The sequence below is a fragment of the Nycticebus coucang genome, chromosome 20 (genome assembly GCF_027406575.1).
Source record: "Nycticebus coucang isolate mNycCou1 chromosome 20, mNycCou1.pri, whole genome shotgun sequence".
In the NCBI taxonomy this organism is placed as follows: Eukaryota; Metazoa; Chordata; class Mammalia; order Primates; family Lorisidae; genus Nycticebus; species Nycticebus coucang.
Window position 1 is genome coordinate 43,417,646 of NC_069799.1, and position 21,209 is coordinate 43,438,854.

The window sequence follows — 21,209 nt, forward strand, 5'->3', positions numbered from 1 at the left end:
GGAGCAAATAGGCAACTTATGGAATGGGTGAAAATATTGGAACTATACATCTGATAAAGGGCTAAAAACGAGAATCTACAAAGAACTCCCACAAATCAGCAAGAAAAAAAATCTACTCCATCGAATAGTGGGTACACTACATTAACAGAAGACAAATGACCAATAAACATATTTTTTAAATGCTCACAATGACATATCACCTTACCCTCTCTAAAAATTCTCTGAAAGTACTAACTATTCATGAACTCCTGCTATTTTGACTCCCAGAGTTGCTGTGGTTTTACCCTTCACCAAACATATTCAACTTTTCGTTCAATTTTTAATTGCCCTAATATATCCAATAAACTTGTTGCTCTAGATAGCCAGAGTTAGTTTCTCCTGCTTACACAAAGGAATATAAGAGCCTTAACTAATTCACAAGAAAATAGTGATTAATATCTCATGGCTATGAATAAGAATCAAATGTGGCTTTTAATTATTAAGCTTGGTTGTCTAAAAAAATTAAATTGAGATAAAAAAAAAGTAAGTTAAGAAAGGAAGCCTAACTTGGAAGAAAAATAACTTTGTTTTTTGGAAATCCTGAGTTTGACATATGCTATAGCCATCATTCTCTCTCCATCATCCTATTCCACCAACTCCCATATTAAATTTCCTTTTCTGAAAACAAACTACTTCTCAATCTCTTGTGGATATAACATTTCCTCTCTATATATAGTAATTCCCCTTCCAAATTTGTCCTTCACACTTGTACATAGTGGTCATAAATGCTACAAGTAATTTCCTTTTCTTTTTATTGTTAAATCTTAGCTGTGTACATTAGTGCAATCAAGGGGTACAATGTGCTGGTTTCATATACAATCTGAAATATTCTCATCAAACTGTTCGACGTAGCCTTCATGGCATTTTCTTAGTTATTGTGCGTAGACATTTGTATTCTGCCTTTATAAGTTTCACCTGTACCCATTCTAACATGCACCGTAGGTGTGGCCCCACCCATTACCCTAACCTCCCCCCTCCCTTCCCCTTCTACGAGTAATTTCCAATGAGAAAAGGCAAGGTCAGTCACTCACTGACTACATTTCACATATGTAAAGTATTAGAAATATGGCCATTCAACTTTAACATCTGTTAGAAAATTAAAATCTTGAATAATGAAGTAAGAATGATGTGCAGGGGCTGAGACAAGAATGGAAAAGAGGTGTAAATGAGCAGCAAAGTTTCTAAGGATTGAATACAAAAATCATGTGGTATATTAAACAAACCCGTGAAAAATCATTTCTCTCTAGAGCGGAAAGAGGCAGAACACTTAAATAAACAAAGCCATAAAACAGGCTCAGTGCCTGTAGCTCAAGCAGCTAGGGCACCAGCCACATATACCAGAGCTGCCAGATTCGAGCCCAGCCCAGGCCTGCCAAACAAGAATGACAACTACAACCCAAAAATAGCCGGGTGTAGTGGCGGCCCCTGTAGTCCCAGCTACTTGGCAGGCTAAGGCAAGAGAATCGCTTATGCCCAAGAGTTTGAGGTTTCTGTGAGCTATGATGCTACAGCACTCTACCGAGGGTGACATAGTGAGACTCTGTCTCATAAAATAAAAAATAAAGCAAACCAGAAACAGCTGCAACATCTCCAAGTCATGTAAGAAGATGCAACATTTATTCAACGTGGCTTAAACAGTGCATGATTTAAAATGTTGCAAAATTCTCACATTTAGACTATTCAATTCATTATTTTACTATTCACAAATTACTATTTTTAGCCTTTTTTGTACTGATATGCTATTCCTAGTTGAAATGCTACCTAAAGAGAACTATCCTAATCTGAACGTACGTGACAGCCCTAGTCTTCTATTTGCCACCTGTATGAGATCACTGTTTCTCTGACTGATTAAGCTGCAACTCCCCTGGTATTATTTCTGCTTCCTCCTCTAATAAAGAAGAAATATCAACATTAATGTTAGTGGATTCGAGACTAGTTTCCCTTCAGCCACACATTTTATGTTTTTAGAGGTTAATTAAAAAATTCAGTTCTAATCTACTTTTCTTCATTGTCTAGAGCGTGAATTTATAAGCTGTCAAGAAAAACAGCAAGGAGAAAGAAAATACAAAACCAAACAAAATTGCCTTCATCTTCAGCATGTCTATTCATTCTACGTGATACAACAAACTGGGCCACGCTCAATACATAATTGCAGATAATACCACAAAATGCACTGAAAATATATTTGAAAACCTTAATTTCCTGATAATGTACTGATAACTGGTAACACAGTTAAATATTTGACCTAGAATATCTTTTGGGATGTTTACATTTTATGTCTGTTTTTCATAGCATCCATTTTGGTTTTGATGGCTATTAATAAATAATATTATAATTTAGAATATAACATTATGTTATTGCTTTAAAGCACAGCTGCTATAGATCATTAATATTGGAAATCTATTATAAAATATTTAAATAGCTCTCATTCCTATCCTAAAAATAATAACCTTGTTACGTACTATATGGCATTTTTAGACACTAAAGTTTTACCCACCTCTGTATCTGTCAACTTTTGTAGTTCATTTTCCAGCATCAGTTTCTCATCTGATAACCCTTTAAAATCACTTTGCATCTGTTTGTATTTCTAAAAACATATATTATAATTTTAGTAGTAATGAAGAGAAAACATCCTAATATAAAAAAGTTTGGATACTTAATTTTTTTTTCTTTTAATTAATTTTTTTTTTATTGTTGGGGATTCACTGAGAGTACAATAAGCCAGGTTACACTGATTGCAATTGTTAGGTAAAGTCCCTCTTGCAATCATGTCTTGCCCCCATAAAGTGTGACACACACCAAGGCCCCACCTCCCCCCCTCATAACCTTAATTGCCATTAACTGTCCTCATATCAAAATTGAGTACATAGGATTCATGCTTCTCCATTCTTGTGATGCTTTACTAAGAATAATGTCTTCCACGTCCATCCAGGTTGGATACTTAATTTTTAAGGTAAAAAAAGTATTAACTCGTGAAGATAATGAGCCATTAGTATTAATCTGTATAGTAAGGCTGTAACTGGGGCTAACGGAGGTAAAGAAACTAGAAGGGGCAATGACTGGAACTACTCAGAAGGCTGTAAGATATTATAGTTTAATATTTCAGAAGTTAAATGTTTCTGAGTGATAGTAAGTTCACGTGAAATTAAAAGGATAGATCATTATCCTAAGAACAGAAAATACCACATGTTCTCACTTAAAAGTGAGAGCTAAGCAATAGATACAGTCATACAGAGTGGTATAATGGACACTGGAGACTCAGAAGTTGGGAGGATGAGAATGGGATGAAGGACGAAAAATAGCCCATTGGGTACGATGTACACTATTCAAGAGATGGGTATACTAAAAGCCCTGACTTTACCATTACATAATTCATACACCTAACAAAAAAACCTCTTTTAACCCTTAAATCTACTGAAACAATTTTTTTTTTTTAAGGAATAGACAAAGATTTCCAGCTCACATGCATAGAAATCTCTTGGATAAACTACATAAGCACTGAATGTTTTTATGTAATCTGGAAAATTTCTAGAGTCTCTCAGGGTTGTCCAATCTTTTTTTCTTTTCTGCGGCACATTGGAAGAATAAGAGTCATCTTGGACCGCACGATATATTCATAAACACTAAGAAAAGCTGATGAGCAGAGGGAAAAAAAGGTCCATGCATACTTTTTGTGATAACCACAGATAAGCAAAACAGGTCTCAAATAATCTGCATGTGGCCTTACAGACTAAAGAGTAAAGTGTAATTTCAAATTGAGAATTCTATACTTACAGCATCTAATGCACTTAGATCATTTATAGCTCTGAAAAACAAACCAAAAATATCTATAATTTTATACTTTTTATGTATGTAACATATACATTTTCTTTGTAAAAAGTTTAAAATAGCACAAATAAGGGTTAGAGTACACTTTGACTACCAATCCAAAAATTTAATGCTCTCCCCAGGAACATTGTTAGATTATTGCTGCCTTTTCAGAACTTACTCCATGCATTTACACAATACTGCATGTATTCGATTCTATAATTCTTTTTTTCAATTCTATAATTCTTTTTTTGAGACAGACTCTCACTCTGTGCCCTGGGTAGAGTGCTGTCACATCATTGCTCACAGCAACCTCAAACTCTCGGGCTTGAGCAATCCTCTTGCTTCAGCCTCTTGAATAGCTGGGACTACAGGCACCCAGCACAATGCCCAGCTAGTTCTTCTATTTTTTAGTAGAGACAATGTCTCACTCTTGTTCAGGCTGTTCTCAAACTACTGAACTGAAGCAATCCACCCACCGCAGCCTTCCAGAGTACTAGGTTTACAGGCATGAGCCACAGCGCCCAGTGGATTAGAGATCTGTTTTATTTTCATTTCTTATAAATGATGTTGCTATTGTATGTATTGTTCTCAACTTGTTTTCACTTGACATTTATGTCACTACACATAGATGTTTATCAGTCCTCCTAAATAACAGGAATTGACAAACTTTTTTTTGTAAAGCACGAGATAGTGAATCTTTTAGAAGTCTGCAGGCCCAGTATTCTCTGTCACTACTAAACTCTGCAAAAGTAGCTACAGATGATAGGTAAACAGAAGGGTATAGCTATGTTCCAATAAAACTTTATTTATGAGAACAAGCAGCAGAGCAGATTTCATTCATGGGCTTCAGTTTGCTGACCTCTGCTCCACAGAATAGAAAACCCATGGATTTTTTTTTTTTGACAAGAGTTGTTAGTTCATTAAATCAGAATTTATAACAGCTTTATTAAGATATAATTATTAAATAATTTTATAAAGCTTGTCAGTTTGTAGTACAATTCAATGTTTTCAATATACGAAGGTATGTATGGTATATGTGTGTGTGTGTACGTGTTATATATATATCACAACCCTACAGCTAGCATAATACTCAATAGTGAAATGTTGAAAGCTTTTCCTATAAGATCAGGAACAAGGATACCCATTCTCACCACTTGTATCTAACATAAAACTAATAATGTCCCAGCCAGAACAACGTCAAGAAAAAGAAATAAAAAGCCTGAAAATAGGAAAGTAAGAAATAAAACTATGTCAGTTTCCAGATGTCATGATCTCACATACAGAAAACCCTAAGGACATACCCCCAAAACTTTAAGAATAAATGAATTCAGTAAAGTTGCAAGATACAAAATCAACGTACAAGAATCAGTTGCATTTCTATATATTAACAACAAACTATCTGAAAAAAAATTTTTAATCGCATATATAATACCATAAAAACAAATCAAATACTTAAAAATAAATTTAACCAAGAAAGTGAAAGATTAATACACTGAAAACTATAAAACATTGGTGAAAGAAATTGAAGAAACACAAATGAAAATACTGTATTCATGAATTAGAAGAATTAATGTTGTTAAGATGTCCACACTATCCAAAGCAACCTATAGATTCAATGCAATCCCTATCAAAACTCCGATGACATTTTTCACAGAAAGAGAAAAAAACGAATCTAAAATTCATATGGAACCACAAAGACCCTCAGTAGCCAAAGCAATCATGAGAAAAAGTACAGAGTTGGAGGTATCACATTATCTATAGTAATCCAAATAGCATAATCCTAGTATAAAAACAGACACATAGCCAATGAAACATAATAGAGCACCTGGACAAAAATCCACACACTTAAGCTCAATTGATCTTTGACAAATACCCAAAATGCAAAATTGGGAAGAAAAGACTCGTGAATACTGTTGGAGAAAGTATGGAAGAATGAAACAGGGCCCTTATCTCACCCCATGTACAAAAATCAACTCAAAATGGGTAAAAGACTTAAACATAGACCTAAAACTGTAAAACAGTGGTTCTCAATCTTCCTAATGCTGCAACCCTTTAATACAGTTCCTCATGTTGTGGTGACCCCCAACCATAAAATTATTTTCATTGCTACTTCATAACTGTAATTTTGCTACTGTTATGAATCGTAATGTAAATATCTGATAAGCAGAATGTATTTAGGCGACCTCTGAGAAAGGGTCGTTCGACCGCCAAAGGGGTCGCGACCCACAGGTTGAGAACCGCTGTACTAGAAGAAAACATAGGGGGAAATCTTCTTAACATTTTTCCTGGACAAGATATTTTGGGCATGGCCTCAAAAGCATAGGCAACAAACCAAAAATAAACAAAAAGATTATAACAAACTAAAAAGCAAAGGAAACAATCAACAGAGTAAACACACAACCTATTGAATCTGTGAAAATATTTGCAAACCATGTATCTCATAAAGGTTTAACCTCCAAGGTAAGTAAATAACTCAACCCAATAGCAAGTAAACAAATAATCCTATTTATAAATGGGCAAAGAGCCTGACATTCCTCAAAAGAAAATGTACAAATGTTCAACAAGCATGTGAACAAATGTTCAATGTCACTAATCATCATGGAAAAGCAAATTAATACCACAATATAACAGCACTTCATACCTGTTAGGATAGTTACTTATCAAAAAACAAATAAATGGTTATCATCAAAAAGAAAAGCAATAATATATATTAGAAACAATGTGGAGAAAATGGGGACTCTTGTACACTTGGTAAGAATGTAAATTAGGACAGCTTTGTGGAAAATAGAGTGGAGGCTCCTCAAAAAATTAACAAGTACTCCTACCATATAATAAAGGTCCTCTTCCAAGTACACATTCAAAGAAAATAAGAAAATATGCTGAAGAGATATCTGTACTCCCACATTCAATGCAACATTATTCATGGTAACCAAGGTATTTAATGAAACTCAGGGTCCATAAATGAATGACCAGATAAAGAAAATGTGGTAAATTTTGTGTGTGTGTGTGTAAAAATAAAATATCATTCAACCTTTAAAAAAGAAGAAAATCCTGTCATTTGCAACAACATGAATGAAACCAGAGAACCATATGCTAAAGGAAATAAGCACAGCAATTACTGCATGATCTCACTTGTATGTAAAACCTAAAAATTCAAACTCAGAGAAACAGAAAACAGAGTGGTGGCTGCTATGGGCTGGGGTTGGGGAAGGATGGGAAGATATTCATCAATGAGTACAAAGTTTCAGTTAGACAGGAAGATTAAGTTCTAGAAATATATGGTACAACATAGTGACAATACTCAATATATTATACACTTGAAAATTTTTCAGAGATTTTAAGTATTATCACCACAAACAAATTGATAAGTATATTTGAAGATGATATGTTACATACCTAGATTTAGCCATTCCACAATGAATACATATATCAAAACATCACATTGTATACTATAAATATACATAATTCTAGTCAATTTAAAAATATTTTTAAAAGTAAGTATATGAGTTGACAAGTAAAAAGGATTAGTACAAAGTACATCTTGTATCATTGTAACTTTTTAAACTATGGTTAAACACGCATAAGATAAAATATACCATATTAACCTTTTTTTAATTAATTATTTTTAATTAAATCATAACTTTGTATATTGATGCATTTATGTGGTTCAGGGTACTGCTTCGATATACAATGTGACATGTTTACATTGAACTAAGTAACACATCCATCACAATTATACTCATTTCATATTAACCATTTTAAGCATACAGTTCAATAGTGCTAAGTACTTTCACATTATTTTTACAACCAATCTCCTGAACTCTTTTCATCAAGTAAAAGTGAAGTTTTATATGCATCAATGATTCCCAGTTCCGCCTTCCCTATCCCCCGACAACCTTCATTCTACTTTGTCTCTATCAATTTGCTTACTCTACGTATCTCATGTTAAACAGAATCTACACTATAGTATTTGTCTTTCTTTATTTTACTTTAGTATAATCCTCAAGGTTCACCCATGTTGTAGCATATGTAAGAATTTCCTTTCTTTTTAACACTGCATAATATTCCATTGTGGGTATATACCACATTTTGTTTATCTATTCATCCATTGTTGGACATTTAGGTTGCTTCCATCTTTTCACTATTATAATGTTTTAATGAACATGGGTATAAAAATCTCTCAGCAAAACTCTGTTTTTGTTTTTTTGGGGTATATACCCAGAAATGGAATTACTGGATCATATGGCAATTCCATTTTTAATTTCTTAAGGAAGCAACATAATATTTTTCCATAGCAGACAGTCTACATTCTATTTTACATTCTATGTTTTCATCATTTTTAATTTAAAAATTATTCATGTCTAACCAAAAAAACTGCTATAAGAACTCTAAATATTTTGATAGAGGTCTTATTTTCTTTATGTTTCCAATATTTTGACAATAAATTAATTTCAGCACTAGTTTTTGTAACTAAACATGTACATGATAAAAATATAGATGCTAATTTTTAAAAAATAAAAAATATGCAAAAAAAGGAAGAAGAAATTATTTTAAAAGCTTACCTCTCCAACATATTTGCCTGGTCTTCAAATATTTCCAACATGATATTCAATCGATTACTTATTGAATCAGGAGTTTCTATAGTCAAAAGTTTAAAAAGCAAAATTTCAAAGGTATTTTACAAACAGCTAAAGTTATAGCTCCATGCTAATATCACCAACTGCTATAGATGTGAAAAATAAGCATAAAGTGAAACAGTAGGCCCCATGACTATTAAAGAATAAAATGGTTATGATGAGAAGGGATACCATATTATTAAATACCTATCCTGTGCAAGTCACCGTGTTATTTTGCATTCTCTTCATCTTAAAATGAACCCCAAAATAAGATGCTGTCACTATTTTCAAATAAATAAATTCAGACTATCTAACTTGATCTAAACTGTGCACCTTGTAAGTGACAAAACTGGATTGAGGTCCTGTTTATCTGACCTCCACATGACATGGGAGAACAGAGGACTCTAAGATGCAAAGAGGGCACTTCTTTGGTCATTGTTGCCAAGTCAATAAGGTCTATGAGAAGAATCAAGCTAACCTATTAAGTTTTCCAATAGTATCAAATAACTTACTTAAAAGGGAACCAAGGAAGATGGCCGACTGGAGCCTCAGAGGCTCCTGACCAGAGGGAGAAAAACTGGATGGAATTGGACTCTATGAAGCCAAAGGTGGGGAGCTGAGCTGAGCCAAGAAAGAAGTTCAGCAGGCTGTAACTCCAAGGAAGAGCATTCAAGAAAACCAATTACAGGTACAAAGCCTATGGACTAGAGGACAGGAGAACCCTCCCCCAAGCAGGAGGCCCGCTGCAGGCTGTCTGCGAGTGAACAGGGAACAAAAGACCTCCCATTTTACCTTGTTGGAGAGAGCCACTAAACACCAGGTCTCTTTCTCCTGGGAAGTCCTACTTCTGAACCTAGACACAACCCCACCAGGCATGAAATTGAACAGAAATTTTCCCCCACAAGTCCAAACTCCCATTCCACCCTTCCCCCAGCACATGGATGTCTGAAGTTCTGCCCCCTGCAGAACGCAGAGTGTTTGGTCTGAGAGATCTAGGCATAGTGTGGACCGCCAACCATCAGGATGGAATCTGTGATTAACGGGGAAGAAAGAGGGTGCATGAAAAAAAGGGACACTCAGCAGGAGGAGGAGCAGTCCCCTGGTTATGACTTTGCCTAGTCAGGGTGGTGTTGACCCTCAGTTCAGGCTGTGTCTGGTGGGACAGGGTACAGAATCCCTGGCTCTGATGGCACCCACAGCGGGAGAGTAGTTGCCCCGTGTGGACTGACTTCAGCAGGCAGGACTGGTCCCCAACCCCTGCTGGGCCTGTGAGCAGAAGCTTACCAGGAGTGGATTGAGACCTGAGGGCAAGGGCATGGTCCCCTGAGTCCAACAGAACTCTTGAGTAGAGGATTCCTGGGTGTGAACCAAGACCTGAGGGCAAGAGCATGGTCCTCTGTCTCTAGCAGGCCCATGAGCAGAGGCTTACTAGGTGACGACTAAGACCTGTGGGCAGGATGTGGTGCCCTGACTCTAACAGAGCCTGTGAACAAAGACTTACCAGGCAGTGAACTGAGACTGGCAGGCGGGGGCATGGTCCCCTGACTCCAACTGGTCTGGCAAGCAAAGGCTAGCTGGGTGTGAATGGAGACCAGTGGGCAGGAGCATGGCCCCTGGCTCCAACCAGGCCTATGAGCAGAGAAGCAGACAACAGTGTAGACTGAGTCTATCAACCCCGGGCTCCAATTGTTCTGTTGGAGACCCTTAAATCCCTCTCTGTTGAGCAGGGTTTGCACTGCCTGAGATAATTTAATTGGAACTCAGGTCTGTGGCTGTCCACTCAGGGACATTCTGAGGTTGACCTTTGAAGTTCCATAGCAGAAAAGAACTGAAGGGTGGGGGCTGGGTGCCACAGCTGTTTGTATCTCTTCACAGCCAAGATTTAAACCTAATACCATGGCTTCTTAGGATAGGGGAGAGGTTGGTTGATATCAAAAAGAGCTAGCTTGCGCTATCTCACCAAGTAGGTCCTCAGAGCCCCTGGCCAAAACTCTGAAAGGGGCCTTTGTAAGGTTGTAGGAGATAAGCCACAATTATAAAGCCTAGCACTTTGGTAAGGGGCTATCTCTACTACCTGGGAATCCCTACTCAATCTCACCCTACCAGTTCTAATAACCAAATGGTGGAAAATAAACATGGTGTGGACCCAACAGAAGAACTCTGGCAACATGAATAACCAGAGTAGATCAACACCCCCCAAGAAATGACAAAGGAGATACAACTGAACATGCCATGCATAGACAAATGGCAGCAATGAAAGAAATTGAATTCAGAATATGGATGGCAAATAGGATAAATAGAATGGAAGAAAAGATAGAAATTGAATTCGAAAGATTGTCTCAAGAAATTAATGAATTCAAAGACAAAGTCACCAAAGATATGGACATAATGAGAAAAGAGATGGCAGAGCTCAAGGAAACGAAAAGGGTAGTTGAGAAGCTCCAAAGTACAGTAGAATCCCTCAGTAATGGAGTTGACCAGGCAGAAGAAAGGATCTCTGAAACTGAAGACAAAGTTTTTGAATGTTCCCAAATGCTCAAAGAGGCAGACAAATGGAGAACAAAAACTGATCATTCCCTCAGAGTGTTGTGGGATCAATCCAAAAGATCAAAACATTCATCTTATAGGAATTCCAAAAAAAGAGGATGGTCCTAAAAGTACAGATGCTCTACTCCAAGAGATCTTGTAGGAGAATTTCCCAAGTATGGCAAGAGATACAGAACTTCAGATAGTATACAGTTTCAGACCCCCAGCAAGACTCAATCCAAATAAGCATCTCCTAGACACATTATGATTAACTTTGCCAAAATTAAGACAAAGGAGAAAATTCTGCAAGCAGCCAGACATAAGAAAAGCATCACCTACAAAGGGAGAAATATCAGAATGACTGCAGATCTCTCAGCCAAAACGTTTCAAGCCAGAATAGGATGGTCATCTACCTTCAATATCCTAAAACAAAACAACTTCCAGCCCAGAGTCCTGTATCCAGCTAAACTGAGTTTCATTTGTGATGGAGAAATGAAATACTTTAATAACACAGACATGTTGAAGAAATTTGCCATAATTAAACCAGCTCTCCAGGATATTCTCAGACCCATCCTCCACAATGACCAGCTCAATTCTCTACCTCCAAAATAAACTCACCCAGAAATATTTGTACAAAACCCAACTTCCACAGTGGTGAAAGGATTAAAAGTGTCTACTGGATGTCCGAAAATCATGACACCCAAAACACAACCAGGCTTATCAATTCTCTTAATTAATGTGAATGGTTTAAACTGTCCTCTAAAGAGGCACAAGCTGGCTGACTGGATACATAAACTCAGACAAGATACCTGCTGTATATAAGAATCTCATCTTACCTTAAAGGATAAAAATAGACTCAGGGTGAAGGGATGGACTTCTATAATACAGGCAAATGGAAACCAGAAGAAAGCAGGGGTTGCAATTTTAGTTGCAGATACAATTGGCTTTAAACCGACAAAGATAAAGAAAGATGAGGATGGTCACTACATATTTGTCAAGGGAAACACCCAATATGATGAGATTTTTATAATTAACATTTATTAACCCTACCAGAAAGCTCCTCAATTTATAAAGCAAACCCTAATGGATATGAACAACTTGATATCTTCCTGCACTATAATTGTTAGAGATTTTAATACCCCTTTGACGGTTTTAGATAGATCCTCCAAAAAGAAACTAAACAAAGAAATATTAGACTTAAACCTGACCCTAGAACAAATGGACTTTACAGACCATTACAGAACATTTCATCCTAATAAAACTGAATATATGTTCTTCTCATCAGCCCGTGAATCATCCTCCAAAATAGATCATGTTCTAGGACATGTTCAAGTCTAACCTCAGCAAATTTAAAAGAATAGAAATTATTCTTTGTATCTTCTCAGACCACCATGGAATAAAAGTTGAACTCAACAGCAATAGGAATCTTCATACTCAAACAAAGTCATGGAAACAAAATAATCTTATGCTGAATGATAGCCAGGTCAAAGATGAGATTACAAAAAAAAATCACCAAATTTTTGGAACAAAATGATAATGAAGACTCAAATTATCCAAACCTGTGGGATACTGCAAAGGCAGTCCTAGGAGGGAAATTTATAGCATTGAAAGCCTTCATCAAGGAAACAGAGAGGAAGCCAACAACTTAATGGATCATCTCAAGCAACTGGAAAAGTAAGAACATTCCAACCCCAAACCCAGCAGAAGAAAAGAAATAACCAAAATTAGGGCATAATTAAATGAAATTGAAAACAAAAGAATCATTCACAAGATTAACAAAACAAAAAGTTGTTTTTTCGAAAAAAATTAACAAAATTGATAAACCTTTGACCAACCTAACCAGAAACAGAAAAGCAAAATCTCTAATATCATCTATCAGAAACAATAAAAGAGAAATAACAACAGATGTGGAGAGACCTGTAGGACGGTGACGACGGCTGCTGGCCTAGAATGGCGGAGGGATGGGAAAAACCTAACCTGTAGAGATAGCTGCTCCCCAGAAACAGATGACGCTCTAACTGCTTGTACTACATTAGGCAACCTATAACAGAGCCCCTTCCCTAGCAACTGTTGAGGTTGCCTCCCCTAGGGTTCCCATTAGGTGGAGTGGCTGGAAAGTCCCGAGAGCTAGCACCGGATGCGGGGGAGGCGGAAGCCCGGGGGATATAAGTACCAGAGAGTTTGTAACGGGGGAGGATCGATTGATAGGAGAAAGAAGAGGAAGGAAGAGGAGAGCTTGCTGTTTTCCCGAGCTGTATCGTCTCTACAATAAAGTGCCCTTGATCCTTCCATTGGTATCCTCGTCCCTGCTGGTCAGCGGCCCTGCGACACTGACAAACAGACACCTCAGAAATTCAAAAAATCTTCAATGATTATTACGAAATTCTTTATTCCAAGAAATATAAAAATCTGAAGGAAATGGACCAATACCTGGAAGCACACCACCTCCTAGACTCAACAAGAATTAGAAATCTTGAATAGACCAGTATCAATCACTGAAATAGCATCAACAATATGAAATCTCCCAAAAAAGAAAAGTCCAGGACCAGATGGCTTCACATCTGAATTCTATCAAACCTTTCAAGAGGAACTAGTACCTATATTATATGAAGCAAATATCACCCTGATCCCCAAACCAGGAAAGGATCCAACAAAGAAAGAAAATTATAGACCAATATCATTAATGACTATCTATGCAAAAATATTCAGTAAGATCTTAGCAAACAGAATTCAACAACACATCAAAAAAATTATATACCATGATCAAGCTGGTTTTATTCCAGGGTTACAGGGCTGGTTCAACATATGCAAATCTATAAACATAATACATCACATCAATAAAATAAAAAACAAAGACCATATGATTCTCTCAATTGACATAGAAAAAGCCTTTGATAATATCCAGCATCCTTTCATGATCAGAATACTTAAGAAAATAGGCATAGAAGGGACATTTCTTAAACTGATACAGGCCATCTACAGCAAACCCACAGCCAATATCATATTGAATGGTGTAAAATTGAAAACATTTCTACTCAGATCAGGAAAGAGACAAGGATGCCCACTGTCTCCACTGCTATTCAACATAGTAATGGAAGTCTTAGCTATAGCAATCAGGCAAGAGAAGGCTATCAAGGGTATCCAAATAGGATCAGAGGAGATCACTTCTCACTCTTTGCTGATGATATGATCCTACACCTGGAAAATCCCAGGGGCTCAACTTCAAAACTCTTACAAGTGATCAAGGACTACAGCAGCATCTCAGGATACAAAATCAATAGTTACAAATTGGTAGCTTTTATATATACCAACAATAGTCAAGCTGAAAATATAGTCAAGGACTCTTCCTTTTACAGTAGTGCCAAAAAAGATGAAATATTTGGGAATGTACTTAACAAAGGATGTGAAAGATCTCTATAAAGAGAACTATGAAACTCTGAGAAAACAAATAGCTGGACAATGTTAACAAATGGAAAAACATACCATGCTAATGGCTGGGAAGAATTAACATTGTTAAAATGTCCATACTACCCAAAGCAATATACAATTTCAATGCAATTCCTATTCAAGCACCACTATCATACTTTAAAGATCTTAAAAAACTAATACTTCATTTTATATGGAATCAGAAAAAAACTCAAATAGCCAAAACATTACTCAGAAATAAAACAAATCAGGAGGAATCATGCTACCAGACCTCAGACTATACTATAAATCAATAATGATCAAAACAGCACAGTACTGGTACAAAAACAGGGAGGTAGATTTATGAAACAGAATAGAGAACCAAGACATGAACCCAGCCACTTACCGTCATATGATCTTCGACAAGCCTATCAAAAATATTCAGTGGGGGAAAGATTCCCTATTTAACAAATGGTGCTGGATGAACAACCTGTAAAAGACTGAAATTGGACCCCCACCTGTCACCGTTAACAAAAATTGATTCTCACTGTATAAAAGATTTAAACTTAAGACATGAAGCTAAAAATACTAGAAGAGAGTTCAGGGAAAACACTTGAAGAAATTGGCCTGGGAGAATATTTTATGAGGAGGAACCCCCATCCCAGGCAATTGCAACACCAAAAATACATTACTGGAATCTGATCAAACTAAAAAGCTTTTGCACAGCCAAGAACACAGTAAATAAGGCAAACAGACAACCTTCAGAATGGGAGAAGTTTTTTACAGGTTATGCTTCTGACAAAAGTCTGATAACTAGAATTCACAGAGAACTCAAACTAATCAGTAAGAAAAGAACAAATAACCTAATTTCTTTGTGGGCAAAAGACTTGAACAGAAACTTCTCTGATGAAGACAGGTGCATGGCCTACAAACACATGAAAAAATGCTTATCATCCTTAATGATCAGAGAAATGCAAATCAAAACCACTTTGAGATATCATCTAACCCCAGTAAGTTTAGCCCACATCACAAAATCACAAAACTACAGATGTTGGCATGGATTTGGTGAGAAGGGAACACTTCTACACTGCTGGTGGGAATGCAAGCTAATATGACATTTTTTGGAAAGAAGTTTGGAGAACACTCAAGGAACTAAAAGTAGACGTACTGTTTGATCCTGCAATTCCTCTACTAGGTATATATTCAGATGATCAAAAATTATTTTACAAAAAATACATTTGCACCAGAATGTTTATTGTAGCCCAATTCATAACAGCCAAGACATGAAAACAGCCCAAGTGCCCATCGACCCACGAATAGATTAATAAATTGTGGTATATGTACACTGTGGAATACTATGCAGCTTTTATGTTTACCTGGATGGAGATGGAACATTTTTTATGTTTACCTGGATGGAGCTGGAACATATTCTTCTTAGTAAAGTATTTCAAGAATGGGAAAAAAAGTATCTAATGTACTCAATATATGAAATCAATATATAATCACCTATACATTCATATGAACGGCAAAACATAACTATAGTCCAGAAAGTAGAAGGGAAGAGGAGAGAGAGGGGAGAGGAGAGGGAATATGGGAGAAGTGAGAGTTTTAGGGGGGACTTCACCTAATGTGCATGATGCAATGGTACATTTCAAAACTATTAAGAAATGAGTATAATTGTGATAGATGTGTTAGTAAGTTCAATGTAAGCATTTCACATTGTATATCAAAGCAGTACACTGAACCCCATAAAAGTATCAATGTACAAAGTTATGATTAAATAAAATAATTAAAAACATAAAAAAATTACAAGTAAAAACAAAAAAAAGGGAACTAACATAATGAGCATCCACAATAAACAATGAACTCTTAGGTTAGTAACGCAAGACTCTTCAATCTTATAACATAAAAAGTATGTGATAGAAGACTCCTGCACTAAGTTTTCTGCTAGATTAACAAGATGTGAAGAAAATATTTATGAAGAAAATATTAAATAACATGGAAGTATACAATAAACATTCACTATATTTTTTCTATTCTACATGTCAAAAGATCGGTATAGAAAAATATAATTAACGTTTAGGACCTGAGAAGAGAAAGGGAGAAGATACAACTAAGCTAAGCCTTAAAGAATGGACAGAATTTCATTAGAAAGAGAAAATTAAAGCCAAACACCATAAACAACCACAAGAAAAGTAGAAAAGTACAAAATATATTAAGTGTACCAAATAAATCAAGTATATCAAAGAATAAGCCAACAAGAGGTTTTGCTTTGGGAAAGTCAACATTCCTCAAAGATTCAAATGGAATATTAGAAGAAGCCAGCTTCAGAAGAATTAAATTTAGAATTTATTATAGGCAAAAGAGAGGGATTAAAAATGTTTACATTATGAAAGATCCATGCCCCTTTCCCCGTTACTCGACCTATGCATCTCTCCATCTGTATCCTTTGTAACACACCATTTACACGAGCACAAAAATGTCAACATTTAGTTGTAAATTTTAAAAAAATGTACAAGATCTACATGAGAGAAAGTAAAATATTCTAATGAAAGAAATCAAGTAATAGCTAAACAAATGGAGGAATATTCCATGCTCATAGAATGGAAGACTCAATAATGACAAGATGCCAGTTCTCGGCCAATTTCATTTATGGATTCAAAGCAGTTCTGATCAAAATCCCAGAAAGCTATTTTACAGATACCAACAAATTGTTTCTAACATTTACATGGACAGGCAACAGATCCAGACAAGTCAACACAATGTTGAAGAAGAACAATGTTGGAGAGCTGACGTAATCCAAACTCAGTACTTACTATGAGCTAGCAGGGGTCCTCAAACTTTTTAAACAGGGGGCCAGTTCACTGTCCCTCAGACCATTGGAGGGCCAGACTATAGTTAAAAAAAAAAAAAACTATGAACAAATTCCTATACACACTGCACATATCTTATTTTGAAGTAAAAAAACAAAATGGGAACAAATACAATCACACCGCCTCATGTGGCCTGCGGGCTGTAGTTTGAGAACCCCTGATTATAGTAATCAAGACACCGTAACAATAGCAAAATAGATAAATGAACAGAGTAGATAGCCCCAAAATAGACCTATATAAATATGTGCAACTGATATTTGGTGAAGGGGCAAAGGCAGTTCAGTGGAGAAAGGTTAATCTTTTCAACAAATGATGCTGTAACAACTGGAAATCCACCTGCAAAACAAAAAGGAATCTAGACAAAGACTTTAAACCTTTCACAAAAATTAACTCAAAAGTGTTCACAGATTTAAATGCAAACTACAAAACTATAAAACTTCTATAAGATAATGAAATACCTAGGAATATACCTAACGAAGGTGAAGGACCTCTATAAAGAAAATTATGAACTCCTCAGAAAGGAAATAGCAGAGGATATTAACAAATGGAAGAACATACCATGCTCATGGACGGGAAGAATCAACATTGTCCAAATGTCTATACTTCCCAAAGCAATCTACCTATTCAATGCCATTCCTATCAAAATACCAACATCGTACTTTCAAGATTTGGAAAAAATGATTCTGCGTTTTGTATGGAACCAAAAAAAACCCCGTATAGCAAAGGTAGTTCTTAGTAATAAAAATAAAGCTGGGGGCATCAGCATACCAGATTTTAGTCTGTACTACAAAGCCATAGTGGTCAAGACAGCATGGTACTGGCACATAAACAGAGACATAGACACTTGGAATCGAATTGAAAACCAAGAAATGAAACTAACATCTTACAACCACCTAATCTTCGATAAACCAAACAAGAACATACCTTGGGGGAAAGACTCCCTATTCAATAAATGGTGTTGGGAGAACTGGATGTCTACATGTAAAAGACTGAAACTGGACCCACACCTTTCCCCACTCACAAAAGTTGATTCAAGATGGATAAAGGACTTCAATTTAAGGCATGAAACAATAAAAATTCTCAAAGAAAGCATAGGAAAAACAGTGGAAGATATTGGCCTGGGGAAAGCCTTCATGAAGAAGACTGCCATGGCAATTGCAACAACAACAAAAATAAACAAATGGGACTTCATTAAACTGAAAAGCTTCTGTACAGCTAAGGAGACAACAACCAAAGCAAAGAGACAGCCTACACAATGGGAAAGGATATTTGCATATTTTCAATCAGACAAAGGCTTGATAACTAGGATCTATAGAGAACTCAAATTAATCCACATGAAAAAAGCCAACAATCCCATATATCAATGGGCAAGAGACATGAATAGAACCTTCTCTAAAGATGACAGACGAACGGCTAACAAACACATGAAAAAATGTTCATCATCTCTATATATTAGAGAAATGCAAATCAAAACAACCCAAATGCAAATCATCTAACTCCAGTGAGAATGGCCCACATCACAAAATCTCAAAACTGCAGATGCTGGCATGGATGTGGAGAGAAGGGAACACTTTTACACTGCTGGTGGGACTGCAAACTAGTACAACCTTTCTGGAAGGAAGTATGGAGAAACCTCAAAGCACTCAAGCTAGACCTCCCATTTGATCCTGCAATCCCATTACTGGGCATCTACCCAGAAGGAAAAAATCCTTTTATCATAAGGACGCTTGTACTAGACTGTTTATTGCAGCTCAATTTACAGTCGCCAGAATGTGGAACAGCCTAAATGCCCACCAACCCAGGAATGGAGTAACAAGCTGTGGTATATGTATACCATGGAATACTATTCAGCCATTAAAAAAATGGAGACTTTACATCCTTCATATTAACCTGGATGGAAGTGGAAGACATTATTCTTAGTAAAGCATCACAAGAATGGAGAAGCATGAATCCTATGTACTCAATTTTGATATGAGGACAATTAATGACAATTAAGGTTATGGGGGGGGAGGAAAAGCAGAAAGGGGGAAGGAGGGAGGGGGGTGGGGCCTTGGTGTGTGTCACACTTTATGGGGGCAAGACATGATTGCAAGAGGGACTTTACCTAACAATTGCAATCAGTGTAACCTGGCTTATTGTACCCTCAATGAATGCCCAACAATAAAAAGTAAATAAATAAAATAAAAGATTCACAAATGTCAAAAAAAAAAAAGAGAGAGAGAATCACACACTGAGTCTTGCCACAGGCCCTTTTGGTGAGTCACAGGACGCTGCCAGTATAGATTTCTAGAGAACAAAAATCCATAACCATCAGAAGATACCCAGGTGAATGTATTTGTGTTTGAATTATTAATCTGTTTTGTAAGGAATCTTACAATCAGGTCTGAGTATGCAGAGTATTTTCATTATAAATAAATAGAGGCTTTGAACATTAAAAAAAAAAAAAAAAAAAACTTCTACAAGATAATAGAGAAGAAAAATCTGGATGACCTTGGATTTGAAGTGAATTTTTACACATAACACCAGAGGTACAATTCATGAAAGGAAAAAATCGATAAGTTTGACCTCATTCTGCTCTGCAAAAGACACTATTAAAAGAATAAAAAGAGGGAGGCGCCTGTGGCTCAAAGGAGTAGGGCGCCGGCCCCATATGCTGAGGGTGGCGGGTTCAAACCCAGCCCCGGCCAAACTGCAACAACAAAAAAAAAAGAAGAAGAAGAAGAAGAAGAAAAAGATAATCCACAGACTGGGAAAAACCTTTACCAAACCCATAATCTGCTACAGGATTTATATCCACAATATTAAAAAAAAAAAAAAAACTCTCAAATTTCAACAACTAGAAGACAAACAGCCTAATTTAAAAAGATCTGGACACCTTATCAAAGAAGATATATAGATGGCAAATAAGCATATGAAAAGATGCTCAACATCATGCATTATTAGAGAATTGCAAATTAAAATAATGAAATACCATGGCACAGGTATTAGGACGGCTAGAGTCCAAAACACTGATAATATAAAGTGCTGGCAAAGGTGTTGGGGACAGGATTTCTCCTCCAGTGCAGGTGGGAATGCAAAATGGTATAATCCCTTTACAAAATAGTTTGACGCCCTGGCATGGTGGCTCACACCTGTACTCCTAACAATGTGGGAGCCTGAGCAGGTGGATTGCCTGAGCTCACAGGTTCAAGACCAGTCTGAGCAATAGTGAGACCCTGTCTCTAAAAATAACCAGACATTGCGGTGACATCTGTAGTCTCAGCTACTTGGGAGGCTGAGACAAGAGAATCTCCTGAGCCCAAGTTTCAGGTTGTGAGCTGTGATGCCAGGGCACTCTACTGACGATGACAAGTGAGGCTCTGCCTCAAAAAAATAAAAAATTAAAAAAAAGACAGCTTGACAGTTTCTTATACATGTAAGGCTAAACACATTCTTACCACATGATCCTGCAATCGTGCTCGTTGGTATTTATTTACCCATGAGTTGAAAACCTACATCTATACAAAAACATGCACATAACTTTTTCTACAGCTTTATTTATTATAATAGCCAAAACTTGGAAACAACAAGATGCCCTTCAATAAGTGGATAAACAAATTGTGATACATTAATACAATGGATTCATTCAACAATGAAAAAATTAAGCTATCAAGCTATTGAAAGACATGGAGGAACTTTAAATGCATATAATTTTAGGCAAAAGAAAGAGTCCAAACATATGACATTCTTGAAAAGGCAATACTCTACAAACAGTAAAAAATCTGTGGTTACCACAGATTCAGAGGGACAGAGGAAGAGACGAATAGTGTAACACGGGATTTTTAGGACAGTGAAACTATTCTCTCAAACCCTGTAAAAGTGAATCCCTAACATGATACATTTGTCAAAACTCATAGAACTGTACAACACAAAGAGTAAGCTCTATGGAAACTACAGACTT

At 36.4% G+C, this 21,209-nt stretch overlaps 1 protein-coding gene across 1 annotated transcript in view; it reads right to left on the bottom strand.

The window, feature by feature from the left end:
• Positions 1-21,209, bottom strand: part of LOC128572786 (coiled-coil domain-containing protein 7-like) — a 97,848-nt gene that overhangs the window by 37,816 nt on the left and 38,823 nt on the right. Inside the window, exons 10-12 of the mRNA XM_053572865.1 lie at positions 8,412-8,487; positions 3,814-3,844; positions 2,537-2,626 (exon numbers count right to left, since the gene is read on the bottom strand). Coding sequence (XP_053428840.1) covers positions 2,537-2,626; positions 3,814-3,844; positions 8,412-8,487 — 197 coding nt within the window. The remainder of the gene's footprint in view (positions 1-2,536; positions 2,627-3,813; positions 3,845-8,411; positions 8,488-21,209) is intronic.